The sequence below is a fragment of the Fukomys damarensis genome, unplaced genomic scaffold (assembly GCF_012274545.1).
Source record: "Fukomys damarensis isolate Sample0158 unplaced genomic scaffold, DMR_v1.0_HiC HiC_scaffold_34, whole genome shotgun sequence".
NCBI classification, from domain to species: Eukaryota; Metazoa; Chordata; class Mammalia; order Rodentia; family Bathyergidae; genus Fukomys; species Fukomys damarensis.
The window spans coordinates 21,810,819-21,824,334 of NW_022900946.1; the positions used below are offsets into that span (position 1 = coordinate 21,810,819).

Genomic DNA, 13,516 nt, shown 5'->3' on the forward strand with positions numbered 1-13,516 from the left:
CTTTATATAAACAGTTTATTTACTCTAAACAGCAACACAGACAAAACGCCATATAAACACAAAGGAAGTGATGCAGAATCGAGACACTAGCTGACTTTGGATCTGAGGCTCATAAGCAACACAGCCCAGGTTCTGAGGAGACTGAATGAGGGGCGGGAGGGGCAAGTGATTTTGTTTTCGTACAGCCAGCTAGAGGATACAGGCAGCTCTGAGTGGTGGGAATCATGCCTGCCTCCGAGAGCAGAGGACTAGCTCCTAGGGGACTCACCCAAGTATAAAAGTTTATAATTTTACAGCAGTTGAAATACTGACATCAATATTAAAATAAAAGCAAGTTTTACATAACAATCAAAAATACAAAAGACTGAAGGAAGAGACCCTGTATGAAAACGGGGTGATTCAGCGATGAAAACTGTATGCCAGTGGCGGGAATGGAGATGGCGCCCGCCCAGCCCTCCCAGGTGACTAGTGACCATACGAGCGACTCTAGATTTGCAAAAGGTGTAAACGAGTTCTTGCCAAACCAATCCCTTCCTTTCTGCAGAGCCACAGGGCCGCTGCTTACGAGGGTGCAAACTTCTTGGCTTGTGCTCGAACCCTTTTCTCATATTCCACTCTGTTTTGGCTGAGGAGGTCAAAAGAAAAAAAAGGTTAGAAAGGTTGGTGGGATATTCAGGGGCTGCCTGGAGAGGCCTGTGTCCAGAGGGCACCTGGGGCAGACAGGTGAGGTAGGCAGGTGCAGGGCAGACCCTTCCCACAGGCAGGACCAGAAGGCCAGAGGCAGGAAGGCATGTGCTGGAAGCCCAGGGTGGGCATTGTGACAGGAGAGGGGAGGCTTTATGGCCACCCTAACAACTTGTGCATGGCACAGGGTGGCTCCATGGGAAATGAGCAGGGCTGGAACTGGGGGGACCCAGGCTGCCCAAAGTACAGTCATCAACGCAGAGTCCATTTTCAGTCTTTTTCTTTGTGAAGAAGATGGGATCTGGCTTGCTGCCCCAAGCTGAACTGCAGTGGCTATTCACAGGAGTCCACTACTGACCGCAAGTGCAACATCATGGCCCCCAGCTCCAGCTTAGACCAGATGCTGAACTGGCATAGCCTTGTACTCCTAGGCTCAAGTAATCTCCCTGCCTTGGCCTCCTGAGTGCTGGACAATCCAATGGGCCCAGGCTTAACCAAAGATTCAGGCAGTGTTAAAAGCTGTGAAGAAATTTATACTCCCAGTACTCTATAGAGGCTGAGGCAGGAAGACAGCAAATTTTTTTGGGTACCAGGATTCAAACTCGGGACCTTGTTCTTGTGGGACAGGCAGAACCACAGAGCTAAATCCCCAGCCTGGAAGACTGAAATTTTGATGCCAGTCTGGGCTGTATAGCAGGCCCTTGTCTCAAAACTCAAACAAATTATTACCCCTGTGCTCTCAAAACCAAAAACCCCCTACCAAAAAACACACATATGAAACAAAACAAAATAAAACAAAACAAAACAAAAAACCCCAAAGCTAGTGTCAACTAGTCTACTCTCTGCAATTTTAATTTTTTGATGGGGTATTGCTATATTGCTTATCCTGGGCTTGAACCGCAGTTTTCCTGCCTCAGTCTCACAAGTGCTGGGGTTATAGGTGTCTGCTACCATGCCCAACTTCAGCATTAAGTTTTCAGTCCCCATTTCCACAAACACACATGAATTTCTGGTGGGGCCTCGGGAAAGCTGGGCCCGAGAGCTCAGCCTACACTGGCCAGCCAATGCTGCATCTGGGAACAAGACTGTCATCAGACAGCAGCACAGCCTCGAGGACTGTGGGAATTAATGATGTTTAGAGAACTATGCTCCTCGGGAAAGAGGTCCTAGAGCTCTTAGGATGCTATGCTGTGCCAGCTGGAGCTTGTATGTGAACTTGGGCTGTGAGTGCTGACAGGCTGGGCTCTTCAAGTCCTGTTCTCTGTGCTTGCCCAGCAGACCACAGGCTGCTTATGCCCTGGGTTTGCAGAAACTCCCAGGGCTGGGTATAAAAGGGGCCACTATGCAGATGATGGGTCTGTTGTCAAGGCCACGCTCGAAGGGTCTAATGCCTAGCACCCATGGCCGGAAGGGCTGGATGTGCTGATACGCATGGGCAGCACTGACCCAAGCCCTAACCCAGCTCGTCTACCCCTTTCCCTCCTCTGTTTACTAAGTCAGGGTCCTTAGGACGAGGCATCTTCCAGGGCAGGCCTGAAACTCATGAGAAAGGGACCCAAGACTTTCAAGCATACTTCACAAAAGGTGTTTTTGAAATGGATGTTTGGGGAAAAAAATGTGCACAACCAGGTGTGGAGGTGTATGGCTATAATCCCTTTTTTCTGGGAGTCTTAGGCAGGAGCATTGCAAATTAGAGCCCAACTTGGGCAATTTAGGGAGACCCTGCCTAAAAAGGGGGGTGGGTGGGAATGTAGCTCAGTGTAAAGGCACTGGGTTCAATTACTACTGCCAAAGGCAAACAATGCCCCTAACAAACAAAAAGACCAAATCAAATAAACAAAAAACACACCCCACAAAAAAAAACCTCTAAAAAGCAAATAAAAAAGCTAAGCAAGGCGGTGGCAACAAGCCCTGGCAATGTGGGAATTGCCAAGTCTGGGCTGAGAACCACAGGCTTTGGTGTGGACGGGGGACCAAACCCACCACGTGATCTGTAACACAGTGAACACACGTTCTGCATCTGCATGGGCCACACCTGCCCTCAAGGCCACTCAGCCTGTGCAGCATAGTAGCTTTGCCTCCACTGTGCAGGGCACAGCTGTGGCAACTTGGTGAAAACACCCTAGAATCCTGCATGAGGTGCTGGAATGGGCCGAGTTTGTGCAGCCACGTGACAGCAGGGTGAATGGAAGCCACTTGTGGGGTCCTGGTGACTGGACTGCTGAGTGTGGCCACCCTTGGCAGCATTTGGGACGGGGGAAGTAGCCTAGGAGAACCACATTAACTGATCTCCATCTCCTGCTGTCCATTCTTGCTCACCACAGGGTCTGCGCCAGATATGATGCTATCCTCCATGCCTCTCCAGCCACTTCACATGACTTCCCCTGCTCTTTTGACTTACAGCCTCCCTCCTAGGCTACTGTACCCCAGGTACCCACTGATAGGTACCTATATTCATTTCTAGGGAAGAGGACAGTCAGTACTAACCAGTAGATCGTGTAAGCCTCTGCTTGCGCGGGGTCTTGGATATTTGGTTCATTTAGAAGTTCTTGTATTCCTAATAAGATCTGCACACAAAAAAAGAAACAAACAGCACAACCCATGTGGGGCTCAGTGGCTGGAGTTATGGACTCAACGCTGTGAGGGGTCAGGGTAGGGCATAGGCCAGCCCCGCCTACCTGTTTGATCGTGATGGCTGGCCTCCAGTCTTTGTCTTCCTCCAGGATGGACAGGCACACTGTGCCCGAGGGGTACACATTTGGGTGGAAGAGTGGCGGCTCAAATTTACCTGGAGGACCAGAAAGGAAGGATGCACTTAGAGGCCACAGTGTCCACCACCCACTACTGCCCCTTCCCCATAGCAAGGTGCCTTCAGGAGAAGCAACTATGCCCAGGAGGGACCGAGAGAAGAGTAGGCACACACCTCTCCTTCCAAGGGACACAGCAGACCAGGGAAAAAAGTTCTTTCTCCCAAGACGGTGCCCAGGTGGCCAAGAGAGGCCAAAGGGTGGGGCCAGGTCAGCTTAGCTTACGGCCTTCCCTACACCCTTCTCTAGCTGGATGGACTCAAGGAAGATGCAAGGGAAGAGCCACAGTGCAGTGGGACAGGTTCAAGAACAGACCAGGGTCTGTCTTGAAGGTCTTCACAACTGGAGGTTTTCACTGTCTGGCTCTTCTGTTTCATAAAAATGAGGGTTTCGAGACCCATGTTCTTTTATTTATTTATTTTTTGGTACCAGGGATCAAACTGCTGCGAGGCAGCAGCACCACTGAGCTAAATCCCAGCCCCCATGTTCCTTCTTTATAAAAGAGCAAAAAAGGGCTGGGGACTTAGCGCAGTGGTTCCACTGACTGCTTTGCAAGCATAAGGTCCTGAGTTTGATCCCTGGTACCAACCAACCAACCAACCAACCACGAAAAGTCTCACTCAGGACTGTCCCCAGCTGATACTTTGTATGTCTCATTTTTATCTGGGCAACTTCTTCCTCTTTATCTCCAAATGTCATTGAAGTTCTTAGAAAAGCCCTAGTGTAGCACAGCTTGATACATTATCAGGAAATGAACATGCCATTAGTGCCAACAGCTTCAGAGAAAACCCCCGCCTGACACCGTCCACCATCCCAACCTCTGACACCCGGAGCTGACTCTGGGATGGTCTCCAATAACTCTAGGCAGGGCTGCAGTAAGGGCTCCTGGGTATAAACGCGTATGTTTACGATGGGCTGAGGGTATCACCTAAGTCCAGGAGATGTGGCTGTGCTCCTCACAGTGCCCCACTGTGCTGAACCAGGCCTCCTGGGTTCCAATTCGCAGCTCTCTGGGGACCACCAAGGTGGACAGTCCCTTCCTCCGCTGCCATTCAGTCCTGCTCATATCTTTGCCACTAGTAAGAAGCTCTTTATATCTCTGGCTAAAAGTCCTCCTTGATTATATCTCACAAACATCTTCCACCCTGGAGTTGCTTTTTAGTGCCTTATGGTGAATGCAAGTACCTAGTTTTAATCTGATCCACCAACCTTGTTTCTTCAGCCAATAAGAATAGTTTGCACATAAAAAAAGTGCACATCACAGATGCCAACCTGATTTGGGTGATTTGCTGGCTTCCCTTTAAATGCAGCAGATGCTGCCTGACCTCTGACCTCACTCCTCAGGACAGCCTGTTGCTAAACTGTACAAAAAGAACATAGTGCATTCGTATCCTCCTGAGTGGTCTGTGCACTCAGGGTCACGTATGGAAGGTTCACTGGTGTGCTAACCTTGCAGATCCTTTGCAATCACTGCAGCCCTACCCCGGGCTATTAATGCACATCTGCACTGTCTCCCATTTTTGGGAATTAATTACAAATGGGGCTGTCATCATTTTCTTGTCCCCACCTGTTTTTGTTTTTTAAAACAGGGTCTCACTATGTAGTTGAGACTGACCTGAACTCACTATGTAGCCCAGGCTGGTGTCAAACTCACAGCGATCCTCCTGCCTCAGCCTCCCGAGTGCTGGGATTACAGGTGTGTGCCACCATGCCCGGCTACGTCCCCACCTTTGTAAATACATATACATGCATGCTTCAACTGGATGTTTCCTAGAGTCAAACAGTGGCAGTTGAGCATCCTTAGTCCGGGCTTCCAAAGGCAAATGTCCAAGACATATTCTCTCCAACGAGTGCCTGAGCACTCCTGCTGCCTGCACTTGGGCCACATCTGCCCTGCTGAGGACATTGGCACCCATCCCTTAGGTGTGTCCTCCACTCTGGTGATAAAGCCAACCATCCTTCCTGCTGTGGGCTAGTGAAAGGACAGCCTCCTTTGTGGGGGTCTATTCAATCAAACGGTTTACTTTCTTCTCTGTGACAGAGCAGCTCTTGATGTATTAGAAGTGGCAAGAGGTATATACTCCTGTCCATGGCTCACTCCATCTGCGTTGGTGCTTTCGATGAGGACAGCCTTAATTTCAAGGGATCGAGTGGGTGGTTCCTGCAGGGTCAGCACTTCCTGTACTTCCCTGGCAAGGTCCACGCTTATCCCAAGTCATGAAGACAGCCTCTTGGCCCTTCCTCTAGCGGCCCTACATCTCTCCCCACAACGGGCTCCACATGCACTGGTAGGCTTGTCACTGGTGAAGCACAGCACCCTCTCCTTCCACTGGCCATCCCTGCCACACACCAAGCTCACGTGCATATCATATTTCTGGGCTGTCTACTCTGCTGTGGGCCTGCTCTCCCATCTCCATGCCAATCCCATGGCATCTCAGCCTCTGTGCCCCAGAACAGGTCTTGAAACCTTGTATGTGACACTGAACCACACTACCAGTGGGCCTGGGAGCTCCTCGCATTGAGCTTCTGCCTGTGTCAACACCTTCAAGGGCTCCAAGAATGCCAAATATTTTTGCCCTTTGCCTATCCATATGCATTTTAGAGTCTGGTGCACTCTGACTAGGATCCAGTGACAGGTACAGACCACTTCAGGGAGGATGAACTTCCCCATGAGAGGCCCTCCAGTCTGTGAGTGGGTCGTCCTGTTCTCCCTCAGAAACAAATGCTAGCTCCCAGTGTAGAGGTCCTACCCTATCTTTTGTGGGGTTCATATCAATGCATCTGATGTTGGTTTAAATGGTTTAAAGTTGGCCATTATAGCACATGGCAGCTAGCATCCAGGCTGAGGCAGGAGGAACCCTACAAGTTCAAGGCCAGCCTGGATTATAAGGCAAGACCTTGTTACAAACAAAACAAAACACCAAAAAACAAAAATACTTCAAACAAACCCACACAAAAACCAAATCCAAATAAACAAATGGTTTAATTTTAACGCTTTCACTTGTTGCATTCTATGAAAATATACTCTGCACATTAATTAACCTTTCCTGCAGTGACCTTTACAAGCAGAGGTTTTGGTCCTCCTTTTAGGCTCTCTTAGATGACTTCTTTTTATTCTTCCTCTTTTTTTTTTTTTGCAGTACTGGAGATTGAACCCAGACTCTTCACAGAGTTACATCCCCAGCTCTATTTTTAAATTCTGAGACAGTTTTGCTAAGTTGCCCAGGCTAGGCTAAAATGTGTGATCCTCCTGCCTCAGCCTCCCAGAGTGCTGGGATTACAGGTGTGTACAACCATGTCTGGCTACCTAGGTGACTTTTTTTTGCATGCCTGGATCTGCTTGGCATTCTACCATAATGTTGAACAGAAGTGATTAAAACAGTTATGTCTAGCTTGTTCCTAGACTTTTCTCTTAAAAAAAAAAAAAAAGAGATCACTAAGGAATAATGGGTACCACAAAAAGGTTTCAGACAGCCAACAACCCACAATGGAACAAGACTCTGCTTGGGGTTCCTGTTAATAGTTAATTTTAAGTTCCGATAAAAACATTAAAATGGGAACTATTTCAATTACAGAGCAGCAGTGAAAATTCATACCCACTTGTCCACTGCGTAACTTTCTTCTCAGTATGGTGGACACAATCTTGTGACTAAGAACACTGTGCTGGATTCCAGCAGGTGGGGGACTGAGGAGCCTTTTGCTCCTGAATTTTGCTAGACTGCACTGAGATGATCTTGCCATAGCCCATTTTAAACGTGGCTTGGTCTTTCCCTACCCTGTAGGTTTAATGTCCATCTCTCCAGCTGCAGACACAGCCACAGCTGGGTATGAACTGTAAGAGACAAGTGGGTAGTAGCAGGCTGGATCAGAGTGAGATTCTTTTCTTTTTTTGTGTAGGGGACTGAACCTGTACTTGCTCTACCACGAAGCCATACACAGCCTTCAGGAAGAGCATGAGTCTGGTTCTTCTGTAGGACTGTCCCCACTAGGGCAGGGACACTCATGGGTACCAGATACAGGTCCTCAAAGTTAGCTATGAAGAGTTTAGGTGCTCTGGGCCCAAGAGCTTCCCAGCATTAACTAGGAACACAAAGTAAGCCAATATATGCCTTTCCCAACCCCAGGGCTGGAAACAGACTCCTATCGACAGCCTGCACACAGTTCAAAGCCACATTCAACCAGGGCTGCCTTTATCTTCACACCAATACCACTATCCCAGCCAGGGCTCTGGAACTCTTTGAAGAAGATTGTGGGTCCCTGTAGGAACTTACATTTTGGTGGTGAGGATGGATAATCATCTTTGAAAAGCATCCGCAGCTTGAACAAGCCTCCTTCCCACGGAGTCTGCAGGGAGGTGAACTATGTTAGGTGTGGCTTGCCTGCCACAGGCAGGCCCAGGAGAGAGCAACTGGTCCCCATAATACCCAGGACTGTGGCCAACTCCTGGGGCCAGGGACTCTACTGATGTAGGCCCCAAAACCTGTACCGGTACCATGAAGGTGTGTTCTGTTGTGTCCATGGGGGAGTTGTAGGAGCACTCCTTAGAAAGGAGCAGAGGTAGGAGCTGGGCTTTGGAGAAGACATGTGGAGCCCCAGACTCCCAAAGGGTCATGATCCACTGCCTGTGGCTCAGATACAGAAAGCTGTTCACTTCTCCTCTGCCTCAGAGCCCACCTTGATAGGGACCGGTGCTGCTATTCCATGCCCTGACACCTCTTTCCATCCCACCCTACCCCTCAGAGGGCACCTGTCCCAGCTAAAATAAGGGAGAAAGGATGGTCTCAGTAAGGATTGGGGACCCACCCTCTTCTCAACAGAGGCCCATACACACAAACCCAACCTCCCATCTGCCCAGCCAAGGTCAAAGCCTACTAGGTTAATGCTTTGCTCAGAGAAGAACAACTAGGCCAAGCTCATTATCCTGAAGGTGGAAGGAAATGGAGGCAACAAGGCAGGCACAGTCTATATACCTCAGAATCACTGGGGACCTTCACTTGGATGTTCCCTGTGTGCTGGGCAATAAGGGTACAAAACTGGCTCAGGACTCAGGTGAGCTATAATGGAAGTATTGAGGCTTCACACATGGCCCTGGCTTTCTTTCCAAAAGCACTGTGGCTGGCTCACTGGGGTACCCACACCTTAATGACACCCCAAAGCATAGGCCAGAGCCCCAGCACCCAACAAGAACACCAAGAGCTCCTTACCAGGACCCCAGTCCTGTTCTCCAACCCAACGTTCAAAACCCACCAGAATGTAGCCAGTGCCACCTGCCACAGCTCAGTCCTACTCTAGTTGTTGTCGCTCCCTTCTGATCTGAGCTTGGGATGTGACCTGGCAGAATTTAATCCTCAGGGTGTGATCACAGATATCACAGACACCTAAACTTGAACCTCTTCCTGCTGGAGTGCCTTGCAGGTAGAGCAGAGCCGGCTTACCCCCTTCTTCCCTGGGATGGCGCACTCCCAGTTCATCAGGTTCATTGTGCCGTCGGGGTTCTTGGTAGGGACAGCCACAAATCCCTGAGAGAAAACAGCCACAGAAGCATATCAGCGCTGTGGGCCTGCTCAGAAGCTCAGGGAATAGGTCTGCACCTTTGCCCAGTGGCCACAGGCCAGCACAACAAGGACCATGGGCCTGGTTGAGAGTCACCCCCTCAGTGGCAAAGAAACACATCTCTCCTTACAAATGGGTGGTCTTTCCTCCAAGCTTTTCTCTCCTGGGCGAGTCTGCTGAGGGCGATCCCCGACATATTCAAAGTCCCTGGAACAGAGAGATGCAGAGTTCAGGTTAAAAAAGGCAAAGCTCTGTTCTGTTGTGCTGCCCTGCTCATAATGGCTAGGGCATGCAGGCATTTCCAAAAAGCAGGTGAGCCAGGTTCAGTCAATCCAGTAGACCATGCCTTGCATTCCACATTAAGGAGACAGACTTTGGAGGCCAGGCTGCAGCTGCTGAGTAATGCAGTGGGGCAGAGTGACAGGGACCCCATTCTACCCTCAGATTCTTAGGAAAGATGAGCTGGCAGTGATGCCAGGGCCTAGCCTGAGACCTGGGGTACAAGGATGGATTATGCCCTTCCTAGTGTACCTGGTATGTGTATGTACAGGCAGCAGCACTCCACTCCTCCTTCGTCCTCCCCCGAGAATCCGGGCTCAGAATTTAGATTTGTGCCTAGCCAGGATGCGGGGAACAGGGGGACGGGGGACCGGGGACCAGGGATCAAACTTGGGACCTGGTGCTTGGGAGGCAGGCGGCAGAACCACTGAGCTAAATCCCCAGCCCAGGAAGACAATTATTCTTGAGGACAATGGGGGGGGGGAAGAGAATGGGTAAAGCTCATGGTGGACAAGTGGACCCCAATATCCCTTCCTGCCATCAGCCCACCATGTGGTCTACCAGCTCAGGTCCAGATCTGCCCCGTAATCTTGTAGGTGGCTGCTCAAACTTCTGGTTAGGGCCACCTTGGCAGAATCTGGATGAGATTCTCAAGACCTGTGGTAAAGGAGCACTTCCACCCAGGGCCATGGTGCCAGCACTGTGCAAGACCTGGCAGACAGGGCCTACAGCTCGATGAACCCTGTCTATATAACCCACTGGCTTCATCATGTCACTTCCTTCATCATGTGAAACAGTGCTCAGGCCACTAAGCTTACTGGAGAATTTTGTGGGTCTTCATAGTTTAGAGATCCTGGAGCTATCCCAGACAAATACCTAAACATCTAGCTAGGCTCTCACAATAGGAGCGGCATTTCTCTTGAGGTGGCTTACACTGAGGGTTGTAGGTGACACATCTCTCACCAGGAAAAAGTTCCACCCTGGAGCTGAACCTAATGTGCTCAACAATGGACACGTGGGGCTGTGCTGAGTTTGGAGGCAGCAATCTCACAGCAAGACCAGCTCCACCCCAACCTTGCCCTCCAGCTCAAAGCTGTGTCCTGACCACTGGTCCAGCTTCAACACAGGCATGGAGCCCCACCCTAGAATCTCTTTTTCCTTGGGATGGTGCACTCCCAGGTAAGAAAGGTAAGAATCCTCACCCTGAGGCAATCTCAACTGAAATCCAGCTCTCTGATCTGGAAGGGATGCCTGTTCTTACGGAAGCCTCCGGCCGGCCCCCTTCCCCTTCAGTGACCATAATTACCTTACTAACCAAACCATACCCTTCACAATCAAAAAGCACCATCCATAAACTTTACTCCCCATTCTGTATAAGCCAGGTGCTCCTCTTTATCCTGGAGCACAGCTGTTCTCAATGTGCTCCACAAGCTGGGACTCTGTCCCACTGCATCAAGAACTTGGGTGGGGCCCTGAACTGGGGTCTCAGTTGGCTGTTCTTTTCTTTTTTGTTATTGAGGATTGAATTGGGACCTTGTGCTTGCAAGGCAGGCAGCGAAAGAACTGAGCTAAATCCCCGGCCTCTCTGGTGGCTTTTGACAAATCTTTTACCAAATAACAAAAGTGGAAGGGAGGGGGGTGGGACTGTCATCTGAGGCCGCGGTAAACCACCACATGGACACAGGCTTTTTCAGCAGTCACATGTAGACAGGTCCTAGAAAAAGAAGGTAAGTCCTCTAGTCAACAGCATGGGCTGTCAGAGCAAGAGCCCACATAGGCTGCTAGCTCCAGAACCTGAGCCTGACCTGCACGGGTTGATGGCCACTACCTTACCCAGGTTCAAGAGTAATTCCAAAATAGATACACTGGGTTCAGGCCTAAAGCAAAACTGTCCTTTACCACCACAGGAGTCCAGAGCCCCATTGTGCGTACACCTCTTCCTAAACAACAAGACAAGACTATCTAGGTAGTCTGTACTAGGTAGGACAGTGGTGGAAAATCTTCGGTTTGGTATAAATGCCACAGCAGGCTGTTATCATTGAAAGTGCTAAAAGGTTCTCCATCACTGACCCAGGTCAAGTACGTTTGTCTGGAGACAGGGTCTCACTATGTAGTTGAGACTGACCTGGAACTCACTAAGTAGCCCAGGCTGATCTCGAACTCACAGTGATCCTCCTGCCTCAGCCTCCCAAGTGCTGGGATTACAGGTGTGGGCCACCATGCCTGGCTTGACCCAGGTCAAGTATGGCCACTAAGGCCCCCCACCAGGACACTTGCCTAGAGTACTTACCCTTTCTCCAGGAAGCTAGGACCAGGGCAGAATTCTTCCAAACACAGAGGAAGATACAGGTCATTGCTGCTGGTGGTTTACAGGTGAGGAAGAACCAGAGGCCACCACAGATAGGATGGCAGCCTACTCTTACTTATTTGAGACAGGGTCCTACTCTGTAGTTCAGGCTGGCCTCAAACTTGTGGCAATCCTCCTTGCCTCAGCCGAGTGCTGGGATTACAGGTGTGCACCATCATGCCTCTCTTGGCTGGCTCTTTCTGCTGGCTGCTCTTGCTGGGAGGAAACCAGGCCATTAATAGTGGTCACTCTGTGTGATCTGTGCTCACAGATCCTTCAATTTGGATGTGTCCTATGGGGCAGTTCAGGAAATACTGAGCAAAGCCATGAGAAAGCTGCAGCAAAGTACTCCAGGGAGGGAAGGGCCAGTGCAGAGCTACCCAGTCAGAGGGCATAAGAGCCTGAGGGTCTCAGGGGCTGGAGCAGAGAGCAAAAGCCATAGCTTCACTCTCAAAAGCTAGTTTCTCAAACCTTTCACTTAGCCTGTTCTTCTCAAAGGACTGGCCCAACTCCATTCTGAAGGTCCTCAGAAATTCTTCCATTTTGAAGACATCTTGTAGCTCTCCAATTGAGGGTGGGCTTCCTGAGCTCAGGTCAAACACAGTGACTCTATTTCTTCCCAGAAAGAGCAGCCAGTAGAAGCAAGTGGCCTGGCAGGCTGTCACATTCAGGTTAGACGGGCCACTTGAGTAGCAGGAGATCCCTAACAAGTCTGGGCAGGACCAGGCATCCAAACACCCAGAAGCCACAGGCCAGCATTGTGGACACTGAGAAGCCATGGGTACCCAACAAACCAAGGCAGAAACACGGGCTACCTCTCTCTCACTCAAGGACAAGGCACAGCTATCCACGGAGGTCCCCGTCCTAGGGGCAACTGCACCTCAGGTATGAACACCACAGTGCTTCTTCCCAAAGCCTGGTTGCTCCTGATATGACTTCTGTCTCATAGCATGACAAATTAGAGTGGGCCCACCTGAGACCCACACCAACAGGGAAAGAGTCCCTGCAGCACACCTACATCCCAAGACAGGTGCTCCACCTCCTCTTGTCCAGAAGCAGGCAATTGATCACAATATAGAACCACTCGTTCCAAATCCCAGTTAAAACCGTATTTGCTTTTCTAAATTAACAGAGAGCCGCAATACAAAAAAGACAAAAACTAAACTATCAGAGACAGGCTAAGAACAAACACTGCGTAGGGAAGGAGCCCAGGTATGGACCTCACCCCTCTTGGGCTTAGACAGTGGACTGCACTTGACACAGATGGAAATAAAGACTTCAATGTTACTTATTGGCTACTTAAGTAGCTGCAGGAACTTATCTCCCCCAACCTCAACTTCAAGACACACCTACACAAACCCTCAGCAGCAGCTCTCCACCCAGAAGTCCTTCATCATACCCCAAGCACCCTTAACTCCGCAGACCCGACAGCACAGGTTCTGTCTCAGGCTCCCTGGCTGTTTTTGAAGCAAGATCCCAAAGCTCGCAACCTGAAGACGAGTGCCCAACAGCAACCATTCCAAAAGCCCAGGAAGAGGATCCTTCTGTAAACCAAGGAGTACAGACTTCGGCTCCGCATCGGTTTTCTAGACCGTAGGTAGCCACATTTTCGTAGGTAGCCCACAAAGCCAACATTTTCTTAAGAACAGGAAACTGGTAGACCAGAGTCCATGCAGGGAGACCCGTAAAACCCAAAGTCAGGGAGAGCATCTCCGCTGACCGGGGCCTCCGGTCCGCAGCACCCATCAACGTCGGGCAATCCCGCGAGGTGAAGGAGGACCTGCGGCGAGGCCTCCCGGGGCGTCGGGCAACTCCTCTGATGCCGAGCCATCGGAGGCGGGCCGCG

At 50.2% G+C, this 13,516-nt stretch overlaps 1 protein-coding gene across 1 annotated transcript; it reads right to left on the minus strand.

Annotated features, from left to right (window-relative positions):
• Positions 1-9,670, minus strand: Ube2i (ubiquitin conjugating enzyme E2 I). Its single transcript, XM_010620528.3, has 6 exons — positions 9,175-9,670; positions 8,927-9,010; positions 7,763-7,835; positions 3,363-3,472; positions 3,172-3,251; positions 1-625 (listed from the first exon to the last, which is right to left on the minus strand). The coding sequence occupies exons 1-6, from the start codon at positions 9,238-9,240 to the stop codon at positions 562-564; spliced, it is 477 nt and encodes a 158-aa protein (XP_010618830.1). The 5' UTR covers positions 9,241-9,670; the 3' UTR covers positions 1-561.
• Between the last annotated feature and the right edge of the window lie 3,846 nt (positions 9,671-13,516).

Coding starts and splice junctions, on each gene's coding strand:
- Ube2i (XM_010620528.3), bottom strand. CDS start 9,240: ATGTCGGGGATCGCCCTCAGCAGACTCGCCCAGGAGAGAAAAGCTTGG. Junction 9,011..9,174: donor GGAGGAAAGACCACCCATTT/GTAAGGAGAGAT, acceptor GTTTTCTCTCAG/GGATTTGTGGCTGTCCCTAC. Junction 7,836..8,926: donor CCATCCCAGGGAAGAAGGGG/GTAAGCCGGCTC, acceptor ACCTCCCTGCAG/ACTCCGTGGGAAGGAGGCTT.